We start from the raw sequence: 26718 nt of genomic DNA on the forward strand, positions 1-26718 counted from the left end.
ATGCCTGTACTACAAGGAAATGTAACAAGAAGTTTCCTTCATCCTGTGTGTGCTTTTTTCTATTTTCTGGTTAAAGAAAACATTTTCAAGTTCATAAAAACAAGGATCTAAAATTAGAGAGATGAGAACTGAACCTTGACTCATGGTAGGGAAAACATTATTTTTAAACTGAGAAATATTTATAGGCCTGAGCTTTATGGAAAAGGCAGACAGGCATGCTAATGTATGGCGGCAGAACAGCCTGGGGCAGGGACAGGAGACTTCAGAAGAGAAAATACTTTCACTGCATGTTTATATTCCAGGAACCACTGGCACTTAACCTATTTTCTCTCATGGAATACAAATTAGGACCAACAATTACAGAGTATTTGAGAACTCTATTCACCTAACTTCAAAGAAAATATTGTAAACAGCTCACACCAGACCATGATGCCATCTCTACCTCCTCCTATTGCCATCCTTATATCAGGGGTGCTCCCCAACTCCAGAAGAGCTGGCTTTTTTGCTTTAGACACTTCATCATTTCTGCAGGACAACCAGTAGTTTTCAGAGCCCCAGATGAAAGTTTAAGAAATATGTTTGTTTTTTTAAAAGGCACAGAGGTGAAATCTAAGTCTTAACAGGTGACTATTAAGGAATAAGCCTTTTAAACACGTTAAAACCACATTCATTGTGAGAGTCATAGTGCCACTCGAACACCTTCAGGAGTGCTTTACCTTCCACCACATCAAGTATAAAAGTCTTCCTTTCAGTCACTCACACCCACACAGTGAACATCAGAGCACCTGTGGCAAGACCCGGGTCTTGTGGGATAGGAGAGAAGTTGGGTCTGCAGAAGCAAGTGGTAAGAGCTAATGGAGGGAGCCAGAGGGCAGGGGGAAGGCCCCAGTCATTCCACTCTGGAGTCTGAGAAGGGGAGGGCTGCAGGGAGGCACTGCTCTTTGAGCAAACTCCACGGGTGGAGGCATGGCTTCCAGGTGGAAAGAACAGCTATGCAAGGTGTAAGGGACTGGGACTACCCGGGAGAACCAGAGAAGAGAAATGCAAAGGTTGGTCCAAATGCACAAGTTTCTCCTGAGAACAAGCACCTCCATTTTCATGGTTACAAACTGCTTTTTTTACCAGTCACAGCCTTAATGCTCTGCATCCCTAAAAGTCATCTTCTTTCTTCATACCCATGCCCCCCCCCACCTTCCTCAATAGCAGAAGCCATTTGCAATATAGAATTCAGTGATTTTGAGTATATTCACAGAGTTGTGAACCATCACCATGACCAATTTCAGAACACGTTCAGTGCCTCAGAAGGAAACCCCACACCCATCAGCACTCACTCCCCATTTCCCTGAATTGCCCCAGCCCCTGACAATCACTAATCTGCTTTCCATCTCTATAGATTTACCTGTTCTGGACACTTGAAATGGAATCGCTTAACACATGGCCTTTTGAGTCTGGCTTTTTTTACTTAGCTTAAGTGTTCAAGGCCCATCCATACCATAACATGTGTCAGAGTTTCATTCTTTTTTATGGCTGAATAAAATCCACTATGTGGATATGCCACATCTTGTTTATCCATTCCTCAGTGAAGAGCATTTGAATTGCTTCTACTTTTTGGCTATCACAAATAATGCTGCTATGAACCTAAGTGTACAAGTTTTTGTGTGGACATGGTTTCCATTCTTTTGGGTGTATGCCTAGGAGCATAAGTGCTGGGCCCCCTGGGACCTCTGTGTTACCTCCTGAGGCGCTGCCAGGCTCTTGCCCACAGCCGGTGGGTGCTCCACGGCACCCCGCCACCAACGTGATGGGGGTGGTCCGGGACACTGTGAGTCACAGACTGCAATTTACTCATCCTCATGTCCTCAATCTCTAGTAGGTACTCAAAAACTTTTCAGAAATGGATGTGAGCAAAGATAGCTTAGAAGAGAATGAAATGAAGCCTGGCAGCAGAGTGACAGGACGCTTTCACCGCCGACGGGATCCTGACATACACTGTGTGCTTTTGCCTCCTGGAGAAGCTACCTCCACTGAACCGAAGTAGCTTTACCTACCTACCTACCTACAGGTGTGGACAACCTAACACACCTGCTGGGACTTCGTGGGTTTCAGGGCTGTCAAACAGTTTTGGGGGCCACCCACTGTGGCAATCATAATCCAGCTGCCCTAAGGGGCCTTCCAAGCTGCCCCATGAGGGTAGTTTTTCAGGTGGACCAATAAAGTCAACTGGGGGCAAAAGCCCTCCCAGGAGAGGGGCTCAGGGGCATGCAGCATGCCCCTAGGCACCCATGCACATTTCCCACCCACCCCACCTCATCAAACGGCAGGTGGGCCTGGCTCACCCCCAGCCTCGCCCAGCTAGCCACAGAGGCACCTCACCTCTTCCTTTGCCCCGAAGGAAAAATAGTGCTTTTCTGATTAGAAACTCAGTTTTCTCCTCTTCTACCCTGAACAGTACTGACACTTGGTAACACTGACAAGTTTACATTCTCTTCTTGTTTTAACTACATAAAAACAAATAGAAATGAACTATGAACCAAGTTCATAGTTGAGCTCTTTCAGTAGCCTATGTTTTTTAAAAAAAATGTTCTATATTAAGGACGCATTGTGGGAACACTGCTGGCTGCGAACCGTATCCCACATCCCTGCGCTCTAAGGACAGCTGACAAGCAGAGTATGTCCCAGACGTGCACGAGAGGCCCATGCGCTCATTCGACCCCGTGGAAACCAGAAGGGAAGCCTAATTTTACCAAAATGGATTTAGACAGTTTGAATTCATTTGAACAAGAAAGTTCCTAGAGCTGTTCTAGGCTTTTTTTTTTTTGGTCAATATTTAAACAGTACTTTTTTTAAAGCTTGCCTTAGATACCGATTGTTTATCTAACACACAATTCCAAAGTTGCCAAATCCTATGCCAGCCTGAAGGGGACAGCCAAAACCATATGTTTATCAAAAAGAAAAGGTCTCTAAACATGCTATATCTACATTATAACTTTATCCTACTCACAACACCATTCCAATCTACAGTAAACAAAGTCATTATTTCAATCCCAATATGTAAGTCACAGCATCACCTATTACCAGACTGACATTCTACTAGGAAGATGTTTCCTGAAACATCTGACTGCCAGATGTGACTTTTTACAGGCTCCTTCTTGTAAGTTTCTCTTTTTTAAAAAGTGGCAGAGGTTTATCAAAAAAGATAAACCTAAAGATACCATATGACCCAGCAATTCCACTCACAGGCATATATCCAAAAGAGCTGAAACCACATCCTCAAAAAAAAAAACCCCTTACACATGAAGGTTCACAACAGATGAAGGGATAACAAAATGTGGCCTATCCATATAGCAGACTATGACATAGCTATAAAAAGGAATGAAGTACCAATAGATACTACAACATGAATGAACCTTAAAAACACGCTTGGTGAAAGCCAGACATGAAACATCACGTATTTTGTGATTTCACATGAAATATCCAGCACAGGCAAATGCGAGGGAAAGAGAGTAGATCAGTAGGGTCAGGCGAAGGGGGCAGGAAAGGATGAAGAGCGACTGCTTAACAAACATGGGGCTTTCTTTTGGGGTGAGGAAATGTTTTGGAATTAGAGGTGATGGTTGCTCAACACTGAGAATGTACTAAAGGCCGCCAAATTGCTAACTTTAAAAATGGTTAATTTTATGTTAGTGATTTTCACGTCAGTTTTTAAAAAGTGAATACTGCATCAGAAAACTGTAGGATGATGGCCAGGGAGGAAAGTGGCATACTATGAGCCCTCAGCAAGTTCTAGATATGGCACAAGAAGCCTGACATCAGTGGGCCAGTGTCAGAGAATGTTTATGAAAGCGATCAGGAGAGCTCCACCAGGCCTGCAGTTTAGAGTTCGGGCAAGTTAGACTTAGATAAAGTCCCTGCCCAAGGATTTTTCATGACAATCTTACAAAGAAATGTCAACCCTGAGCCCAGGCACTGGAAGAGAGCTCAGTGATTCCCTGTAGAGAAGTGTGAACTGAGCACTTGACAAAGTGAAAATATATTTTCTTTATCCATGAAGGGGGCAAGAGGGAATTCAAGTGTTGCACTCATGGTCTTGAATCAGTTGTAATATTAACATCAATTCGAGAGATCAGTGGCCCTCTTGTCCATCAGATATAAAATCACAAAATCAGTGTCTATGTATTCACCCTGCTTTACTCTTCTGCCCGGCCCATCACTGTGGGAAGCTGTGTCCAGCTTCTTGTTTACCTATTTCTTACGGTCTCCCTTGCTGCAAGCACACTGTGCTTCATGCTCATGGCCTTGGGGAGGCTGAGATCAGGGCTGGAGGAAGCACGCTCAAAGGGCAGGTGAGGACCAAAGATGAAAATGCGAGCTTGGTCTGGATGTTAGGGATGCCTGCATCTGACTCCTTCCTTGAGTCACAGTGGGCCCACCGAGCTCCCTGCTGCTAGCACATGCCACGCATGAGGTTTCAGCATCACAGAGCTCATGCTCCCACTGGGCCCTACTTCCTCATAGCTGCTCATAGATTATCACCCATTCCATGGGTCTCAGTGCTGATGAAAACTGGTTTTAGAGGGGAACCATGTCTATGGCTTCTCTATACATATGCAATTAAACTTTGTTTTTTTTCCCCTGTTAAAAACAAAAACAAAAGAAACAGGTTTTAGGGAAAGGGAACAGATTGGAAAACCAGCATTTGTTAAATGCCTACCATATGCCAGGTGCTGTTAGGTGCATTATCTCATTTAATCCTAACCAAAACCCTTTAGGTTAGGCAACTTTCCCCAACAGAAAACCAACAGTCACACTGCTATTTACTAAGTAACTACATATTAATTACATTTAAAATTAAGACTTTGACAACCCATACTCCCAAGAAGTGAATCTATTTCATTTGTAATCTAATGAGAGAACAGCCCTACTAAACTGGAAAGCAGTAGATACCTTAGACTTGGCAGACATACCAATGTATCCTGCAGCATGAGGGGCAGAGCACAGATCATGTAACATGAACCACCCAGGCATGCACTAGTCAGTCTGGCACCTAGCCAGGCCCTTCAGGAAGAACAAACCTTCCTAAAACAAACAACAAGCAACAACAAACTAACACTACAGATGCCAAACTACTAAACTTGGGGAATGAAAATCCACGCACACCTTCAGCTTAAACCACAGAGTATTAGAACACAGTTTCTATACTGTTAGTTTTACCAGATGTTCCTTGGGGAAGTCTGCAAAGAAATTTCAACGACAATCAATACTTCCCTAATTTAACATTCACATTTTAGCTTTTTAACTAGTTACAGGGTTAACTGTTAAATCATCATTAGTTATAGAATCTAATCTACAGTTTCCATTTTCTATTTCTACATACTCAAAGAAATCTACTTTGGTCTTGTGGAAAACATGCTTTGTTCACTAAGATGCAAATTTGATTCAAATTTCCCTTTCTCCTCCCTTTTAAAAATATACTTAATATAACTGTAATAACATATTACTCATCTGAACTCAGTACCTAGCGACTTATTCAGAATATAGCTGACAACCAAAAAATTACACTAGGACTGAATTCTTAGTCCTTTTAATCAAATTATATCTGCAAGGTTGATGAGCTTGATCACTTGGGTTTTTTATGGGATAAGGAGAAAACCAGGAGCAAAGCTGTTACAGGAAGCACACTAATGACCACATGAGCTGATAGCAAGAGCACAACAAAAAAATTATTTAAAACACAAGACCTGGATAAACAGCAATCCTGGTTTATTTAAAGCAAAAATTCCCATTTATATAGGGAAATTGCTATATTAGTAAGAGCAAGTAACAGGTAATAAAAATAACTGAGTCATCAAGGAAATTTTATTTGACATAGTTCATTTTTATGAAGGTACAAAAGTATTTTATCCACCTCAGAACTGTAAAACCAAATGTTTAATCTGGTTAGAACAGGAAAATATCCGATTGACTGAAAGGGAAAATCCTTAGCTATTCAGAAAACTTGACTATCCAGAAAGACTTACTATAATTGGTATTTATATCTAACAACATACCAAATGAGGCTGGTTTTATATTCAGTCATATGCTACCCCTAAAGCTATCTATGAGGGAACTGGATAGAAGAAAGAGAAAGGATCTGAGAATTTAATATCTCATCAGCCTGGATCAAGGTTAAAAAAGAGGATAGCTGTTTTAAAAAAACTAAACTTGATTATGTGAAACATTTACATTAAATTATAATTCAGTATTAAATCTCATTTAATCACAACTCTCAGGAAAATTTCTAAACACTAGTGAAAATGAAATAGCTAAATTTTAATCAAAGTATGTTATTAAGTAACAAAAGATTTTTTATCATTCCAACTTATTTTCAAATAATCAGTTCAGTTGCTGATTTCAAAAAAGAATAGCTTTTCCATTAACTGATGAATAGATAAATCAAATGGGGTCCACACACAATGGAATATCATGTGGCCATAAAAAGGGATGAGTACTGACATGAGCTAAAACGTGGATGGGCCGTGAAAGCGATATGCTAACTGAAAAAAGCCAGACGCAAAAGACTGCATATTGTATGATTCCATTCATATGAAATGTCCAGAATAGGCAAATACATAGAGACAGAAAGTATATTAGTGGCTGCTGGGGAAAAGGGAAAATGGGGAACAAGGCTAATGAGTGTAACCTTTCTTTTTAGGGTGATAAAAATGTTCTAAAAGTGATTGTGCTGATAGTTGCACATATCTGTGAATATACTAAAATCAGTGAATTACATACTTTAAATGAGTGAATTATATGGTGTATGAATTATATCTCACAAAAGCTGTTAATAAAAAAAAGAAAAGAAAAGCTTAAAATCATCCACTTTTAAGAACCTTGTTTATATTCCTTGTTCAGGGAAGTTCCACATACCATGAACAATGCTGTTGCAAGAAACAGAAACCTTAGTGCAAACTGGAACACCACCAGGGGAGTATATGGAATTGGAAATTCAATAGCCACTAAATAAAGCAACATCATGACTACAGCTATGAAAGCAAACATTTCCTTGTGAACTTCAAATGGCAAAGAGTCAAAGTTGTATCTTAGAGTCATCAGCTCTGAAATGGTTCATAATCAAAAGTTCTTTCAGGAGCCAGAAAGAACACACAGTCAGTTATTCCAGCTGAGAAAGTCACTGTGAAATGTGTGTTAGAGATAAGAAAAGTCCTTTGAAATTTGTTTGCACAGGAGTTCTAGAAGTTTTTAACCTTCTGCAGTTACTTACACACTGAGTCAGTCACTTCAGTCTATAGAAAACATGACTCCAAAGGGCTGTGAATAACACTTTCTCTAAGGGAAGCTACAGTTTCACAAGTTGGGTCTTTGCTGAGGCGAAATTCTCTCAGGTTGGATGACCTATGTACCCAGGGACAACACTGCCTTTCAGAACACAGTAGAATGTTTTTCTTTTTCTACTTTGTTTCACCAGCCATGCAAATTGCAGTAAATGTTATATTACTTTCCCTAAGCTGCTCTGCTGTTCATAAGGATAAGAAAACTATTCAAAATCTTTTATAAATCCTTTATAATTAAATCCAAGGGTTTCTTTTTATCGCTGGCGACCTCTAATTTCTAATTATGGGATTTAATCTACATAGACACTTCCTGGGTACATTAAGTTTTGGACTACTAGAGTCACACAGGCACATAGTAAATATATAGAACCATGACACACTAAAAACACAGTTGGCAGATCCAGGAATGCACCATCAGGAGCAAGTGAGTCTTTTAGTCTTTTATTAATGGAATAATCAGTAAGAACATTGTTAATCCAATATTTGCAATGTTCTACTAGAGGAAAAAAACTTGCCAACACAGTGAAATTAATTTTATTGGCAACTAAATTTCCAATCTGTCTCTAAAACAATGTTCAAACAGGAATTAAAGCACACTTTCTAAAAAATGTAATTACTTCACATTTTTTCCAAGCCATTTCAGAAGTATTTTTCAAACTTTAAAATCAAATAGGGTTCCTCTAATGATACACTGCTTTATATAACAAATGTGATCCAAAAAAAAACACATGTAAATTATCTTCTATAACTGATCTTATTTAATTATATTTAAAGGAAGTAAAGAATCCTTTAGAAAGTGAAGATTCTCACACATGCCCTGCAATTTAGTGGTTCTGTATATCTGAGTTCCCATACACTAAATTTGTCTAAATCAGGGTTCATAGTTTAAACAAACGAACAAAGAAGAAACCACTTCTTCTTATTAAGAATCCATACTATTTCCCAATCATATGAGAAGCATGACTGTTCTTAGAGAATGTGGGGAATTTAAAGTACATCTAGTTCAAACTTTATATTTTACCAATACAAGGGAACTGAGAACCAGAGAGATTAAACTGTTTTCCCAAAAGTGTTTAGTTAGTAGAGAAAACATCTTAAGAAGGAAAGATAATCTACTGAGCAAATTCATTTTTACAAATAATTATATGAAAGGACTTTCCTTCCAGAAACATCCTCACCCTCGCCCCCACCAGATTTTAGAGAGCTTGTTCACAAAACAAAAATTAACAATAATGACCACAAGAAGCATTTTTCTCATGGAGAAGAAAACTTGTTTATGAAGTTATGGAATGCAATGTAATCCACACTTTGAATATTAACACTTAACAGGGGAAAACTAAACCAATGTACAATAGACCCTTTTACTTAAAATGTCAAAGCCTTAATAGTTTATTGTATTTTAATATCCATACACAAGAAAATAAATCACACGCATGTGGGTTTTCTTCCTCTCAACAAACTAGATGGTTAAAAAACCAAAATTAATATTTCCCAAACAATTCGAGCATGAATATAAATTATTCAAAAGCTCTTTTAGTAGCACATTTTTCTTTGGAAGGAAAAGAAAAATTAGAAAAAACAGAATTTAATAGCATTACATAAAAATCCTGGAAATTATGCACAAAGACTATCCTGGAGCTTTGCCAAAAAAAGGGTATGCTGGTTTTTCATGTGTATAGGTGATAATCAAATAAGAATTATGAGGAACTACAGTATTATTAAAGACAAATACACTTTTTGAAATCTCCATTTTAAAAAGCTTAAAAATGATTGCCTAAACTAAGCTATTCAACCCCTCATTTCTTGGGCCCTAAATAAACACTTGGTTTTCAGTCATCTGAGTTCCTGCCCTTCAGCCTGGCTGCCCTACCCAGCAGCCTTACCAGCTGGGCCTTGGAGCCCTGGGTCCTGAGGCTGTCCACAGACCATTTCCCATTCCCAGGCCCTGTGCATTTGCGGCTCCCTCTGCCTTTCTGGGTCCTTTCAAAGCCCTTTCTATTGCCTACGCTTAATAAATTACTTAACCATTCCTAGAAAACCAGTTGTTGCCTTTTCTCTACCTCCTGATCTGTTCTCTGTAAATGTCTGAGGTGCGGTTTTGCACACAACAGAATGCCCGCATGTAAAGCACAAGTAGGAATACTCATTCTTTCATTCATTCATTCACTCAACAAGTATTACTCAGCCTCTACTATATGGCTGGCTATGTTCCCAGGCCAGGAATACAGAATACAGCAGTACATAAAACATGCAAAAATTCTTGCTCTCAGGACACATTCTAGTGGGGTGGAGGCAGATCATAAACAAAATGCATCAAATAAATACACATTATACAAGATGGACAGAAGAGTGGCAGGGCAGTCATTCCAGGAAATGCTATTCAGAACAATGTTCCTATGAAGGGAACACCTGGAGTTGGACCTTCTTGAACCTCCCACAGCTGTCCTGGGGGATGGGGCTTGCTGGGCTGGGGGCATGCATGCTTCAGTGTGCAAACAGGTCATCTGCATTTTAGTTTTGGATTTCTTTTATTTTATTGTTCTTTATCACTCTTTACCAACTTTCATAAACACCTGTTCCTCAGCAGGCATTAGTGGGAAGATACACAGAGAGAAATGCTGCATTGCTCTGTAACTGTCAATTGAAAGAATTCAAATTAAAGCTTCCAAAGAGCTTGAAGAAGCACAAACCATTTCTGCTGCAGTGCTATTTCTTCATGTAAACATGCACATACTATAGTTTTCGTTTCAAAAAAGGAGAGGGTAAACTGGCTCAGTCTCTCTGAATAAACCTATCAGACAAACAGAATAATGAGATTTCAATACCTATAATCTTCTCTACTCCTTAAAAATGTTAATAAATGAGTAAGAAAGCTCTCATTGACTACTGAGTTATATGAAGAGGACTCAGAGGCCAAGTTGAAGGGGCTTACATGGTCCCAAGATGTGACAATCTGAGCATCAAAAACAGTAATGCCTGTCTTGCTGCACTGATGGACAGTGACTGCACTGTGGTACGGGTGGGGACTTGATAATATGGGTGAATGTAGTAACCACATTGTTTTTTCGTGTGAAACCTTCATAAGAGTGTATATCAACAATACCTTAATAAAAAATTTTTTAAAAAAACAGTAATGCCTGTAACAGAGTGAAATATATCAAAAAGCTAAAATCCAAGAGCTAATATTCATTCTTGAAAAAAATCAGTGCTCACCTTTGGAGGATGTTAAGAAACCAACTCAACCTGAAAACTGGTACCTAACAGGAAAGAACCAAGCAAATAAAAGATAAACTTCTAAACATACACAGTTCCCATGATCCTAATATTTCACACTGGTTGAAATAATGGTGTACATGAAAACACTGTGAACTGGAATGAGCTAAACAAAGGGCTAGTTGTTTTTCTGCTGTTGCGGCTGCTAAGAAAACTGTCCCCACATTCAGTAACACTAGCTAATGAATCTAATCTCTATGGAGAGTTGTATGTGTCATGTACTTTTCCAAGTACTTAACATTATTTTCTCCCTTAATCCTCACAACAATTCTATGAATTGGGTTCTAGTGCTTTCTTATATGGTCTTTGGGTCTAAATCCTGGTGCCACCGTTTAGCAGCTCTTTCTAGCTGTGTGACCATCTCAAGCTACTTAACCTCTCTGTTCTTCAGTTCCCTCACCTAGAAAATGGAGATAAGTGTCCCTACCTCCCAGCCCTACTTCTAATCCAATAAGTAAGTTTAGGGCATATTTGTTTGGGTGATTATTTGATTAAGGCCTATTTCCCCTGCTAGGCTGTATGCTCCAAGAGGGCTCTATCTCCAGACCCTGGTCCAGGCCTCACAAACAGCAAAAATCATTTGATATTTATTGAATAAGTATACAAGTTTACAATAGAATACACTAGACTGAATTAGTGTTTTAATTCAAATGTGAACCATTATCTCCAGAGTCACAGAGCTGAAGATTTTCCATAATTCCTTAAGTATCAAGGGCCACATCATCTTAAGTACCTCTAAGCTCTGGGGACCAAAAGCAGCCCAGGAACAATACTGCCTGAACTCCCTGAGGTATTTTAGTAAAGAAGCTGCCAAACTTGGCAGCTACAGTTTAACCAGGGCAAGTCTGTGTCTTGTATTTTGGACACTTGCCCTTTTTAATTTAAGAAACTGACAACCATTGTGTGTGGTGTGTTCTGGGTTTCAGTACCAGATTATACAAGACGTACACCAAATAGAGTATGGAAAACAAGAAGCACCATTGAATCTAGCACAGAACGTGACCCACCCAGACAGGAGAGTTGGTCATTATTTATTGAACAGTTGTGATGAAGTTACTATGTTATTAAGTGCCCTACTTGTATTATCACCTCATTTGATTCTCCCAACAACCCCTGACAGAGGTACTGTTATTCCTAGAAACTAGAAAGTTCCACAAAACTTGCTCAAAGTTCCACAGTTCAGAAATGGAAGAACTGAAAATTGAATGGAATGTATCAGAAAACAACTCCACACACCCAACCACTAAATTACACTGCCAAAAAGTGAGCCCTGAAAAAAAAAATTTTTAAACAAAGTTGATGAACCCTAAAACCCAGCAACGAAGATTTGGCAGAATCACAATAATTTTGAGAAAAAATGTGTGCTGGGGAGGATGAGAGGGAAGGGAGGGATAAGGGGGAAAAAGGGGGGGGCATTATTATTAGCAGACATGGGGGGGCACAGGGAGGGCTGTACAACACAGAGAAGACAAGTAGTGATTCTACAGCATCTTACTACGCAGATGGACAGTGACTGTAATGGGATAGGTGAGGAGGACTTGGTGATGGGGGAGTCTAGTCAACATAATATTCCTCATGTAACTGTAGATTAATGATACCAAAATTTAAAAATTAAAAAAATAATAAATAAATAAATGTGTGAACTCAAGTCACTTGCTACTTCCACAACGAATGTGACATGTCTATCATAATGCCAGTCTGAGTTGTTACATACACATGAGAATGTGCGTTTGGTTGGAATGCATAAAACTCTCCATCTTCCTATCTAGCAGCGTCGCAAAGGACGTCTCAAAGTGCAGGCCACAGACCCTTACGGGTCCCTGAGATCTTTGCAGGGAATCTGTGAGCTCAGAACTATTTTCCTAATAACACTAAGACACAGTTTGCCATTTTCAGCATTGGCACTGCCATGAGTGGTGCACATGCAATCATGGGAATAGCTGCTACAAATCAAGGTGGTGCGCCAGCCATCACAGTTTTCTTCACCACCCTCTTGCAAAAGGGAAACAACAGCCCATTTCACCTAAGCACATCCTTTGATGAAGCAATAGAAGTGAAAAATTGTGTTAAATCTCAATTTTGAGTGAATGTCTTTTTAATATTCTGTGTGATGAATTGGTGAACGCATACTGACCGACAAGGGTTGACAAGAAAAGCACCTGTGGAACCGTTTGGGTTGCGAGCAGACCTTGCTGCTTTTGTGGAAGTGACATCATTTATACTTGACCTACAGACAAACTGTGATCATTGAGACTAGTATATTTGGCAGACAGTTCCTGAAAAATGAACGAAATGAGTCTGTCACTTGAAGGAAAACAACTGACAGTTTTGTGGCCAATGATAAAATTCAAACTTTCAAGTAAACACTAGAATGTGGAAAACTTGTATCTGCTACAGTGAGGTTACATCTTCCCAGTATTCAAACACTTTGCTTCTGTCAACATCTGGAAGATGTGCATAACTCAAGAAACCAGTATTTTCCAAATGACCAATGCAGGATATTACAAAATCACATGTAGATAAAAAGATTTACTCAAAAACCCAATGGGGTTTTAATAACTGTATACCAAAAAAGTTAAGATTTCAGATTCCATATTGCAACTAACCCTTAAGAAACTACCATTTGTTGGGTGTTGGTGCAACATCAAAGAAAAATATCTGTAATTATTTTAAAAGGTTATTAAATGTTCTTCCATTCTCCAACTCTTTCTCTATAAAGCCACATTTTCTATTCATTTGCCAACATGCTACAACAGATTGAAGGCCCAAACAGTTCAGAAATCCAGCTGACACTTAAAAATGGTTAAAATGACAAAATTTATGTGCCACAGTAATACACTCAGTTACTTCACCTAAGTCCTGCATTAACATCTTAGTCTGGCCAGACTAGACCTCCAACAGCAGTGCCCTTCCTGTTTCAAAAACTCTCACCTCTCTATAAAATTCCCTCCAAGGATGCTAGTTCCTGTTGGGAATAAAAAGTCATTCGAGAAGCCACAGGGCATAAATATGCAAAGAAGTAAAAAGCTAACCTTTTCAAACAATAAGGCTTCCCTCTCACTTACCAACTTCACATTTCCCTGTATGGCCCCGGAAGATGACTGGTTAGCCAGAGACGGGTAAGATTCCTCAAGGGAGGAACAACCTAAGACAGGCACAGTCGCAGGGGGGCCATCAGGTGAGAAATTGGGGATCAACAGAGGTGAGGCTTAGAACCTCACCCCCCCGTTCTGAGAGAAATCTTCTGCATATGTGGATGTTTTATTGCCCTGGTCTAGCTTGGATTAACACATAGTCTACAGGCACACACCTGATCATCTACATTTGCTCTCTTACAACACTAAACTATGTTTTCTACCTTTATCTTGTATCTACCTACCACTTCAGCATTTTATTAAAAATAATAATAATAAGGAGAGAAATGTGGTATCCACATATAAATCAAGTATAAAAACCAAATGAGTATTCATATTTGAACTGACTGTTTAGAGTTCATAATGCATGAGCAAAACCGAAAGTTTCTGTGATGACTGCCCTTGTACTGTTCACCATGTAACTTATTCATTATGTAAGAATTTGTTCTCCATGTAAGAACTTGTTCGTTATGCCTCAGAAGATTGGAGACTGATGAAAATTAGGCTTGGGGTGGATTAATGATTGTGCATTGAGCACTGACTCCCCTATACAGAATTTTATTGTCGTTAACAACCATTTGATCAATAAATATGAGAGATGCCCTCACAAAAAAAAAAAAAAAAAAGGACGGACTTCCAATGGTAAAATAAATAAGTAACCGGGATGTAATGTATAGCATAAGGAATATAGTCAAGATATTGTAACAGCCTGGTAGGGTGATAGCTGGAACCTAGAATTATGTATATAAATGTTCTACCACTGTGTTGTACACTTGAAACTAATGTAATATAATACTGGGCGTCAACTACCCTTCAATAAAAAATAATTATTAAAAAAAAAAAAAAGTCATTCGGTGTCTCATATGCAAAGTGCAAATGATGCCAAGAGCCACATGGATGAGGTCGTCAGCTTCCTCCCACCACCAGGTGAGAAGACCCGCTGGGCTCTAGATTAACGTTCACACTCCTGCAACATGGAAATCCCAACAGAAATACCAATGTTGAAATCACCAACCCACAACCCACAGAAAGAGGAAAAATCTGGCACATGCACACATATGACAGAAAATTCAATGTTTTTTTTCAACATTATTATTCCACAGAAAAGCACATCAGGAGAAAATGACCAGTAGGTAGAAACACAATTATTATTTGAACCAGGCTGGCTGATAGAAGAGAACTCTGAAATTTTTAAAATCTATTTGCTTTTCATTTTTCCCTTTCTTAGTAATTCTACCTGAAAAAATTACCCTCCTTCCTTCTTCATGCCACCATCAATTCAGGAAACCATATCCTTAACCTCCTTTGCCAAAGGCTAATTCTACTCAAAAGCTGGCTCTCAGAATTAACAGCTATGTGCTCCTTTCTGGAAGCCATATAATTTGGTCTGACGAAGCTTGAATGAATTACCACGAGGGGCTGCCTGAGCACTGGCTCCACAGCTCTTCGTCATCTCTGATCCCAGTTGTCAAGCCAAATTTTCTGCTCCACCTTAATTCTGCCACTTGCTACCCAAGAGGCTGTGTCCACATGCACAAGAGAGCCAGCTCAAAAAGCAGGCAAGCATAAAATTTATCTTAAAAGGGGGCACTGAGCTGTCGGCCTTGGGCTAGCACTACAGTGGCAAGGGTTACCTGCTGGGTGGGACAAGCTATAAGCAATCAGGTGAAGAAGGGGTACACCTGAGCAAACAAACTGCACCCACAACTGGTACTTAGTTCTCAGCTGGTAGCGAACCAGGAAGCCCAGACCTTCAGTTTGGGACAGCTGTTGGCAAAGACTGAAGCACAGAGAGCCTCAGCTCACCATCAGTTTGAGGAATGGCCCCATGCAGAGGCTAGATAGGAACTCTTCTAAGTGCCACCTATTAACACATGGGGATGGTCTTGGTCACTGAGGTGGCCAGTAAGTGATGATATGTCCTAATGCACATCAGTGGATCTTTCCCCCAGTTGTTCCATAAGCCTAAATGCTTGGCTTGCTGGAAGTCTTGTTTTATTTCTGCACCTAACAACATAGAGCTACAGAATATTCCCTTCTACAAGGACATGATCGCTGGTGTGGATTTGGAGTGACTGAGCAACTTTGTTTTATCTTCCTAATATTTAAGAGGGGAAAAATAAGATGCCTGTGGGCATTTTCTGAAAGTTTCACTTTTTGTCTTTATGACTCTAGGATTTCAGACTGCATATTGCAACTAGCCTTTAAGAAACTACCATTTGTCGGGTGTTGGTGCCACAGCCAAGAAAAATATCCACAATTATCCAAAAGGCTATTAAATGCTCCTCCATTCTCCAATTGTTTATCTCTGTGAGGTCAGATTTTCTACCCATTCTTCAACAGACTGCAACAGACTGAAGGCCCAAGCAGTTAAGAAAATCCAGCTATGATAGGAAAAACCAACAGTTCTAGACAATACCCCTCACCTTTTCTACTTGTGGCCCCAAGGCAGAACAGAACAGCTGTACCTTTTTGGGCCCAATGGTTCATTGCAATGGTGTGGGAGCACCCTTCTTCTATTGCTCAAATCAGGCTATTATTCCCCGTCTTTAACAATAATTGCCCCTCAGTTTTGGATCATTTTCAAAATCCTAGCTCTATGCTGAAAATTCTTTCGATTTTCTCTCTCAGTGACTGGGCACCCTACCTAAACTTTCACACTCAGACACACACCCATATTCCTCATCTTTCTGTTTTCTCCTTAGAACTTAGCACAAAACAAACTCTCTACTTATTTGTTCACTGCCCGACTGCCCTATTAGAACAAAAGCACCATGTGGGCAGGAATTTTTGTCTGTTTTGCTCACTGCTGCATCCCCAGCACCTCTAACTGTGCCCAGCACAAAATAATTTGTTGAGTGAATGAATGAACAAGCCAGGAGTTCCTGGCCAATTCATATTCTGCAACTTGATCCTGCATTCTCCATTCACACAAAAGAAACCTCAAAGACTCCTCACCTATCAGGCCTCCATCCCCAGGTCAGTTCCAGAACCTTGAATTGCCATCTCCCATTGCCTCCTCCAGTCATCTGTTTAAATGTGGCTCTAATTCCCATCAAGTGCATATTACTGCTGCTCTGTCTGTCCCATCACTTCCATCACTGCTGTTGTTACCTTGGTTCAGGCTGCCATCACCCCTGCCTGGGATTTACTGAAACAGTTCACTAATCTCCAGTCTCATACCCTTCCACCTGACTGAACTAGAACTGAAAAGAATAAGCTTTCTAAAATTGCAAATCAGATCACCTAAGCCTCCTGCTTAAAAGCCTAACAGTGGCTCCCCCTCACCTATAGGATTGATTCCAAACTCCTTCCCGTGTGAGGCACAGCCTCCCATATCCTAATGAACCATTTATAACTGCCCCACCCACCAAGAAACACACCCTAGGCCTTTGCCCCTGTTACTCCCACTGCACCAAGGTTCTTTCATCTACCATTGCCCCATCTCAATATCCACCTGAAGTATGTGCACATCCCTAAGACATCCCTGACTCTATGGTATTTGTAACTGTGAGCCCGTCAAGGTCAGGAACTGCCACGACTCCATCGGTACATTCATGGTGCCAGGTGCATCGTAAGAGCACAATACAAATTTTTGAGGAGTGAATGTGCAGAAATACTGAATGTCCACCCTTCTACAAAAATAAATCACAGATGAGTAGCTTTCTTTCACACTGCCAGGCTAGTTCTGGAACCCCCAGTTTAATCTACAGACATTCATTTATACAGAGTCCTCTACTGGATATTTTTAACTCCATTATCAGAAAAGGGCATTAGAGGTAAAGGCTCATGTCTAACATTGTATAGAGAAAACATGTTCCACAAACCCTAAAACAAGCTGAAAGAATTCTGCTATATATAAGGTTGTGAAAAGGGTCTTCTACAAATTATGCTATCATCTCAACTTAGCAGATTTGTACAATGTCAGAAGAATTGAACTGTGCATTTTCTAAAAGGGTCAGGAAGTTGTGTAGACATCCTCTACTACTGGAGTCCTGTCCACAAAGGTTTTCAAAATGAGCTGAATAAAGCAAAAATTATGGTTTCAGGGAACTTAAAGGAGAGAATATCATACAAAAAAAATCACCAATTCAGCTAAGCCTTCCACCTTTCCTATCTCCTAGCCAGTACTAAAACTTTTCCTTATAAATATACAGTGTTCACAAATGTAAAGGAAAAGTTAATTTACCAAATTTACACTACATAGGGAAAAAAAATTAACAAACCCATTCTGGCATATTTTGGTCAGCATCTTTGAGATCCTAGATCTATAAATTGAAAATAAAATGACCCATAAATAAACAAAAATGGGTATTGCCAAAGAGTGAAAGACTTGGCAACTTCCAGGCATACTTAATGATTGCATCTGTTTTTATTTTTGAAATTGAAGTAATATGCTGTTCAAAGTACCACTTACAATATTGCTATCATTGTCATACTGAATTTAATGTAGCACAGCCCGGCTATGTTCTCTGGAACCTGTCCCACAACCCCTGAGGACAGAGCCTGCAATACTCAGATCCTAAAGAGGCCAAAATGTCAAGCAGGGATTATATCCGCACCCCACTCCACTGGCACCTCAGACTCGAGAGCAGGTTACCCTCCTCCAGCGAAAGACACTAGTCGAGGCACAATCTCTCAAGTGAGCTGTAAAGTGTAGTTTCTGACCTCATCAACGTAGCATCTAAAGCTTTTTAGGTAAAGGAATTATCAGGTGAAAATATTTTTCTACTACATCTATAAATTCTTCAATTATTAACAAAATTAATATAATGAAGAAAAATCAGGAGCAGAATAAGGCACCCTCACCAGATAGATATAAAATGAGTAAACACCACCAGAAACTATGATCACAAAGAAAGAAAGAAAATACTAACTGAGCATATAGGATTATGTCAGGCTGACAGCCTATCCAGGCCCTCAAACTGAACTACTTACTATCCCTAATTTACACTATAACTTCTCCCATCTCTGATTTAAGCTGTTACTTCTCCCTCTGAGGATTTGATTTCCTGGAGCTTTTCACTGTGTAATTATGCAATGTGTGGGCACCACAAAACACAATACAGCTTTACAAACTGAGGCTTTTAAAGATCAATGTTATTTTCTCTACATACTCTACATACTTCCAAAATAGATGTTCCCCTCAGTGTGGAAGACTCAGTAAAACATTAAGGAGTGTAAAAAAAAAAAAAAAGAGGGCTGTGTTAGTTATTTAGAACCCTTATGTTTGGTCCCACTTATTTATATATCACCTCCCAGACCTCAAAGATTTTTCTCCTATATGAAAATAAGAAGGACAAAGAAAAGAAGCCCAGTGAAACACCAAGAAGAGCAGCAAGGATCTTAAGACTGAGGCAAGTGACCAGACACAGATCTGAGGGGCCGGCGTAAAGGCATTTAGACACTGATCTGGGGGCACTTCCTCACTTTCCAATCACCTGGTAGCTTGAGAAATCCCATGTTCTAAAATGCTGCAGTCCATATGGTAAGACAAACACCGTGGTAAGAGGCATCATTAAATGAGAGCTGAAAATGCAAACATTTTTTGATAAGAGACCTAGGCAAAGGCATTATGCAACTCCCTCTCATTCTCAAGAGTCCTGCAGGGCTGAGCCCACTTCCTTATCCCAGTAAAGTGAGGCCTAGAGACGAGAAAGGATTTACTCCGTACATTTGTGGAAAAAGACATAGAGAAATGTTTTGGTGGAACTTTAAGGGCAACCAAATGAAATGCAAAGGCAATTTCTTAAAGTGCTTCAAAGGTCTGCCTGCTGAAGGGCTCAAATCCCCTTACATCCATCAGACCTGCCCCAGAATTTCAGAATTACTGGCAGGGTCCACATTTTCCAAGTTCTCCTTCCTTCTGAAGGTCGCATCTAGGTCAGCACTGTCACAGTGAACAGATCTGTGATATTTGACTCACTGGAGAAAAAGTGGCCCTGAGATGCCCCCATGGTAAGATGTCCCAAGACAACTGATATGCCTCCAGATACTGACACTGGAAAAAGGGTTGTTTTTTTTCTACCCCCAACACAACACAAACAGGACCAGGGAGGAGGATGACGAGGCAAATAAATACACATACCTTTCAACTGGTCAGCAACAATGCTCTGACCAAGGCGTTCAGTAACTTTCCCATCTTCCATGTCGTACCGATCATCTAGGTATTTTGCAGTGGCCTCTGAAATGTGAACTTTGCCAGCCACTCCCAGCTGCTCCATGAGATTGGCCAAGTTCACATCGTTGGACCACACATCAAATTTAAATCTCCTCATGCCCAAGATACCACACAAGACGGTCCCCGTGTGAACCCCCACGCGCATGTTCACCATCTCTTTCTTCTCTTGGCAGAACTGCTCAATGGCTCTTATCATGCCCAAGCCCATTTCGATGCAGCAGTAGGCATGGTCGGCCCGGGGCTCAGGACACCCTGCCACACAATAGTAACAATCCCCCAGGGTGCTGATCTTCTCACACTTGGTCTCTTCGCACAATCGGTCAAAGCGACCAAACAGATCGTTGAGGAGACCCACCAGGGCATGAGCAGACTTGTTGGCACTCATCCTGGTGAAGCCCACAATATCTGCAAATAAAATACTGACTTCTTCCATCTGCTGCATCTTAAATGGACGGAATGCTATGGGCGCTTTCTGCATGGAAGACTTTTTCTTCCTGTTCTTGGGGCTGGAGGTGGCATGCCTTTTGACAGAATTCTCACTCTCCTCATCCCCCTGCTTCATTAAGTCATCAGCTATTATTCTAGGCATCACAGAATGAATCATCCTCTCTTTCAGGGCTTTTTCCACTTCCAGATCCTTTCCATGCATAATTGACTGTCCCACCTTGAGGAAGGTGCTCCTGGATCTCACCTGGGACATGATGAACAGGTGGATCCCAATGGCATGAATGCAGACGTGGAGCAGGGCTCGGCTCAGCAGCTCCCAGTGAGGGGCCCCTGTGCCAGGCGAAGGAAAACGGTCTTTGTCTTGGAAATGATAGCCAAAGGTCTCAAAAAGAACAGAATAGGCCACTCCCAAAAACAAGCTCAAGTACAAAGGTAAGTGCATGACGGTGTAGAGCAAAAAGAGCACTTCGATGCACATGGAAAAGCTCCCCACTTGGGATAAGCAGGTGTCTGTGGGTTTGGCGGAGGGAGTATGATTGGAGCTGTCACCGCGTCCTGAGAGAGGCGTCAAAACCTGGAACTGGGCCGCCAGGGTCAGGGCGAACACCAGAAGGGTGAGAACCAGCGAGGTCCACGCGTAGTGCCGGGCATAGAGCTTGGTGAAGGTAAACAGAAAAAAGCCCACACACACCACGAGGAAGCACAGTGCAGGGGTTACCATGACAATCAGTTTGGATCTCATGTGGACCCCAAAATAGACGCTCCACAGAAGGCAGGCGAAGCCGATGTAGAAGAGCGCATACCGGAAGCGGCGCCGGGTCTGCGGGAAGCAGCGCTCCATGCAAGCCTCCTCCAGGTTCACCGAGTCGAATTTGGGGTTCCACCAGCGGCTGGAGGCTCTCTCGAACAGCTGGGGCAGCCTCTTCTGCCTGCGCAGGCGGCCTCCTGCGCCCACTCTCCGGGGGAGCGCCCCCGAGTCCCCGGAGCTGCTGCAGCTGGAGGAGATGCTGTACTTGCAGTGTTTGGGGTGGCTGTTGGAGGACAGCTGCTTGGGGTTGATTCTGACCCTCACGCTGTTGCTGTCCCCGCTGGAGTCACAGCTCACCTCGGGGCTGTGCTGCTGCAGCAGCTGCTGGTGGGGCGGGGAAGCCATGTTGTCGGGCGCTCGGAGCCCTCCCCGGCCCGGGTCACGGGAACCTGTCAGCGAGACCACCTGGGTTACACCGGGACTCGTTCCCACACGGGCACACACGCCCGAAGGCCACGAGCCCTGCCAGCGTCCCAGGTGGTGGCCCGGCCGTCTACTGGGAAGGGCGCCCTTTGCTCCCCAAACCTGTGGGAAACCTCGGATCGGCGATTCCCCTCCCACCTCGGGGCCGCCCTCGGCGCCGGGCCGGCCGGGGCACCCGGGTTCCCGAGGCGGCGGCCCCCAGCCCGCGTGCGTCCCCTGCGCGCGCACTCGCCTGCTCCGACCGCCGCGGCTACGAGGGGAGGTCCAGTCCCGAGCCCTCTCACGCCGCCAGCCGCCCGCGCAGACGCAGCCCTCCCGGCGGTGGCGGCGGCGGCGGCGGGCTCCTCATGCTGTGCGCACCGCGGAGCTTCCACTGCGTCAGAGCCGGCGGCCGGACCCCTCGGCCCCCGCCCGCGCCCCGGGCTCGGCCGCCCTGCGGGTGGCGAAGGGCCAGCGGCCAGGGGCGCGCGGCGAGGCCCGGCGTCCGACGGCTAGGTTGCGGAGCCCGGCGCCGCGGCCGCCCCCGTCGTCGCAGCCCGTCCAGCGGGGCCTGCTCCCGGTCTCGGCCGACCCGCGGGCGGGCGTGCCCAGGGCCCGGAGCCGCCGAGCGCAGGGCGCGGCGGGCGCCTCAGCCCGCGGCCCCTCAGCCGGGGGCCCGTGCGCGCCGCTGCCGCAGAGCCCGCTCGCGAGATGCCGACCCGGGACGCCCGCCCACGCCTGGGGCGGCCTCCGGAGCTAGAGGTGCCGCCGCGGCCGCGGCCGCCGCCGGGTCCCCCGCTGCCGCTGCCTCATGCCTGAAGAGCAGCCTCAGCCGCCGCCGCCGCCGCCGCCACCATCTCCAGCCCCTCCCCCTCCCGCTGTCACTGACAGACTAGCTCGCGCGCCGCCCCTCGCCCCGCCGCAGCGCGCACGCGCGGTCCGCGCACGCCGCCGCCGGCCCCCGCAGGCACGCTCACGGCGCGCGCGCCGGGCTGATGGGGGCGGCGGGGCGGGGGGGGCGGGGCGGGGGCTGCGGCTCCGCCTTCTGCGGACGCTTTTGGGCTGCGGGGTTAGGGGGGTCTCCGGATCTCGGGGGGTGCTGGAGTTGCGGGGGAGCTGCAGGGGCTGCGACCTTTGCGAAGGCTCGGGGGCCCCGAGACCTGTTCGGGGAAACCCAAGGGAGCCTGCTGATTAAGGAGCCGCTAGGGAGCGAGTTTTAGGAGAGGAAAATGTTTACCCTCCTCCTCAGTCCCCCTTTCTTATAAATGGAAGTTTGCAACTATTATATTTTCCTGAAAGGTGGCGCCCCTTTCTCTATAAGCAATGAGTACGCGTCCCCTGCGGCACTAGCCCCTCCGTGAGTGTGCTTGTCTGGGCAACCACCACAGTCTGAGCCCCAGCTTGCCGTGGCGGGCGGCCAGGTCTTAAGGAAATCGTGGTTGGCCCTAGAAAGATGAGACACTGGGAACTACCTCCTCTAGCCCCCAGTTTCCCTTCCCATCCGTGGGTCATCTCTCCCCAGTTAGGAACAGCCGGTTTTCCCTTTCCACAAATGAAACTTGCAAAGGAGTCTGCTATCCACAGGGCAATCCTGCACAGGCCCCGGTAAGGGTTGTCTGCCCAGTGGACCAATCCCTGCCCTTCTCCCCGTACTTGACACTACCTCCTGTCAGTTACAGGGGTCTTCTTCCTCCTTCCCTCACCTCTGTGCCAAGCCCCAGGGCCCACACCAGGCTTCACTGTTGAATTAGGAAATAAAATGTGGCCTGCCCACATAGTGAAAGATTATCCAGCCATAAAAAGGAATGAAACATTCCTAAGAGAAATTAAAGAGGACACTAACAAATGGAAACTCATCCCATGCTCTTGGCTAGGAAGAATTAATATTGTCAAAATGGCCATCCTGCCTAAAGCAATCTACAGATTCAGTGCAATCCCTATCAAAATACCAACAGCATTCTTCAACAAACTGGAACAAATAGTTTTAAAATTCATATAGAACCACAAAAGACCCCGAATAGCCAAAGCAATCCTGAGAAGAAAGAATAAAGTGTGGGGGGGATCTCGCTTCCCAACTTCAAGCTCTACTACAAAGCCACAGTAATCAAGACAATTTGGTACTGGCACAAGAACAGAGCCACGGACCAGTGGAACAGAACAGAGACTCCAGATATTAACTCAAACATATATGGTCAATTAATATACTATAAAGGAGCCACGGACATACAATGGGGAAATGACAGCCTCTTCAACAGCTGGTGTTGGCAAAACTGGATAGCTACATGCAAGAGAATGAAACTGGATCACTGTCTAACCCCATACACAAAAGTAAATTCGACATGGATCAAAGACCTGAATGTAAGTCATGAAACCATAAAACTCTTAGAAAAAAACGTAGGCAAAAATCTCTTGGACATAAACATGAGCAACTCCCTCATGAACATATCTCCCCAGGCAAGGGAAACAAAAGCAAAAATGAACAAGTGGAACTACATCAAGCTGAAAAGCTTCTGTACAGCAAAGGACACCATCAATAGAACAAAAAGGTACCCTACAGTATGGGAGAATATATTCGTAAATGACAGATCCGATAAAGGCTTGACATCCAAAATATATAAAGAGCTCATGCACCTCAACAAACAAATAGCAAATAATCCAATTAAAAAATGGGCACAGGATCTGAACAGACACTTCTCCAAAGAAGAAATTCAGATGGCCAACAGACACATGAAAAGATGCTCCACATCGCTAATCATAAGAGAAATGCAAATTAAAACCACAATGAGATATCACCTCACACCAGTAAGGATCGCCACCATCCAAAAGACAACAACAAATGTTGGTGAGGTTGTGGAGAAAGGGGAACCCTCCTACACTGCTGGTGGGAATATAAATTAGTTCAACCATTATGGAAAAGAGTGGGGAGGTTCCTCAAAAAACTAAAAATAGAAATACCATTTGACCCAGGAATTCCACTCCTAGGAATTTACCCTGAGAATGCAGCAGCCCAGTTTGAAAAAAGACAGATGCACCCCTATGTTTATGGCTGCACTATTTACAATAGCCAAGAAATGGAAGCAACCTAAGTGTCCATCAGTAGATGAATGGATAAAGAAGATGTGATACATATACACAATGGAATATTATTCAGCTATAAGAAGAAAACAAATCCTACCATTTGCAACAACATGGATGGAGCTAGAGGGTATTATGTTCAGTGAAATAAGCCAGGCAGAAAAAGACAAGCATCAAATGATTTCACTCATCTGTGGAATATAAGAACAAAGAAAAAAAACTGAAGGAACAAAACAGCAGCAAAATCACAGAACCCAAGAATGGACTAACAGTTACCAAAGGGAAAGGAACTGGGGAGGGTGGATGGGAAGGGAGTGATAAAGGGGAAAAAAAGTGGGAGCATTACTATTAGCAGACATAATGGGGGGGCACGGGGAGGGCTGTACAACACAGGGAAGACAAGTAGTGACTCTATAGCATCTTACTACGCTGATGGACAGTGACTGTAATGGAGTATGTGGGGGGGACTTGGTGATGGGGGGAGTCTAGTAACCATAATGTTCCTCATGTAATCATAGATTAATTATACCAAAATAAAAATAATAAAAAATAAAAAATAAAGGAATGAAAGACTTATTCATGAAAGACCCCCATGAACCTCAAAAATAGGATACTGAGTGAAGGAAGCCAGTCAGGAAAGACCATATTGTATGATTCCACTTGTATGAAATGTCCAGAATAGGCAGTCCTGTAGAGACAGAAAATAGATTGGTGGTTGTCCAGAGGCCGGGGTGAGGTGAATGGGCAAAGTAGGGGGTTTCTCTTGGGAGTGACAGAAGCATTCTGAAAGTAGTTGGAAATGGCAGTTACAACACTGAATGTACTAAATGCCACTGAATTGTACACTTTAAAATGGTTTAAATGGTAAATTTTATGTCATGGGTATCTTACCACAACAAAGAAAAAAGAAAAAAAACAGTTACCCAACATTGCAGCTGTGGTATTTCTACCCAAAGTGCACCACCTCAATCTAATCATGAGAAAACATCAAAGGAACCCAACCTGAGAAGTGTTTCTTCCAAGTAAACGACCAATATCATCAGAAGTGTCAAGGTCACAAGACAGAAACTGAGGAACTACCACAAATGGGAGAATACAAGGGAACATGGGACCCAGCTGTAGAATCTGAAACAGAAAAGTGGGGGAGCTCCAGTATGGTCCGAGCCTAGTTAGTGGCATCACATTGTGCAACATTAACTTCCTGGTTTTGATCATTGTTCTGTGATTATGCACGGTGTTAATATCAGGAGATGCTTGATGTAGGATATAGAGGAACTCCAGTGTTTCTGCACCTTCAAAATCGTTTCAAAACAAAAAATTTTTAAACTTAAAAAATAAAAATAAACCTTTATTGAGCATCCACTATGTGCCAGGCACGTACAGGTGGAGAAAGAGGGTCACAAGAGTGGAGATACTAATCATAAACTTAAACTAACACTGACCAAACATGTCATCAGAGTCAGAAACCCACTGGACACTTTCACTGTGACCTACATGGTCCTTACCACAACCACATTATTGTCCCTATTTTAGGGATGTGCAAGTGGGGATTGAAGAGTGACATGCCCAAAGTCACACGAAAGGCTGGAGACGGAGTTCAGATTCAAAGCCAGGTCTGACACAAAGCCACGCCCCTCCGAACGGCCCTGGTATCACCCTTCGTAGGCCTCGCGGCTGTGGCCCTTCAGCACCCCCTGGTACCCCGCGGTCTCCTCCTGCCCCAGCTGCACAGGAAGCCTGGGGAGGCAGCACCCGTGGTTTACATTTCCCCTATTTAAAGCAGACCTGCGCTCCCGCTCCCTGGTTTCCTTTAATAATCTGGAAGATTGCCTGTCTGCATTCTTCCTCCCCCCTCAGATCCCCGATTCACCAGCCATTTGTGATGGCTTTGGCCTTTGTAAACTATTTAGTCGTGTCAGACTTTTTGACATGGCTAAGGGTCACACCCACCTCCCTGCATGTCTCTTGCATGTCTTCTGGAAGCAGCAGGTAGCCTTCTCTGCTGCTGAGACCTATAGAGTGCCCGTGCCTCCCTGGTCTCCAGGTCAGTGCGTGAGTCCTCCCGTG

The 26718-nt window shown here is 43.2% G+C and overlaps 1 protein-coding gene across 7 annotated transcripts in view; it reads right to left on the bottom strand.

The window, feature by feature from the left end:
- Positions 1-22411, bottom strand: part of ADCY9 (adenylate cyclase 9) — a 129331-nt gene extending 106920 nt beyond the window's left edge. For 6 of the 7 annotated variants that reach the window (XR_008992332.1, XR_008992331.1, XR_008992330.1 and 3 more), the window contains exons 1-2: positions 21830-22411; positions 19827-21563 (exon numbers count right to left, since the gene is read on the bottom strand). Coding sequence is in view for 2 of the 7 variants with exons in the window: in XM_036920445.2 (XP_036776340.1) it covers positions 19827-21519 (1693 nt within the window). In the remaining 5 variants the exon portion in view is untranslated. The other variant, XM_057487701.1, reaches the window with a different exon arrangement.
- Between the last annotated feature and the right edge of the window lie 4307 nt (positions 22412-26718).

The sequence above is a fragment of the Manis pentadactyla genome, chromosome 10 (assembly GCF_030020395.1).
Source record: "Manis pentadactyla isolate mManPen7 chromosome 10, mManPen7.hap1, whole genome shotgun sequence".
Taxonomy (NCBI): Eukaryota; Metazoa; Chordata; class Mammalia; order Pholidota; family Manidae; genus Manis; species Manis pentadactyla.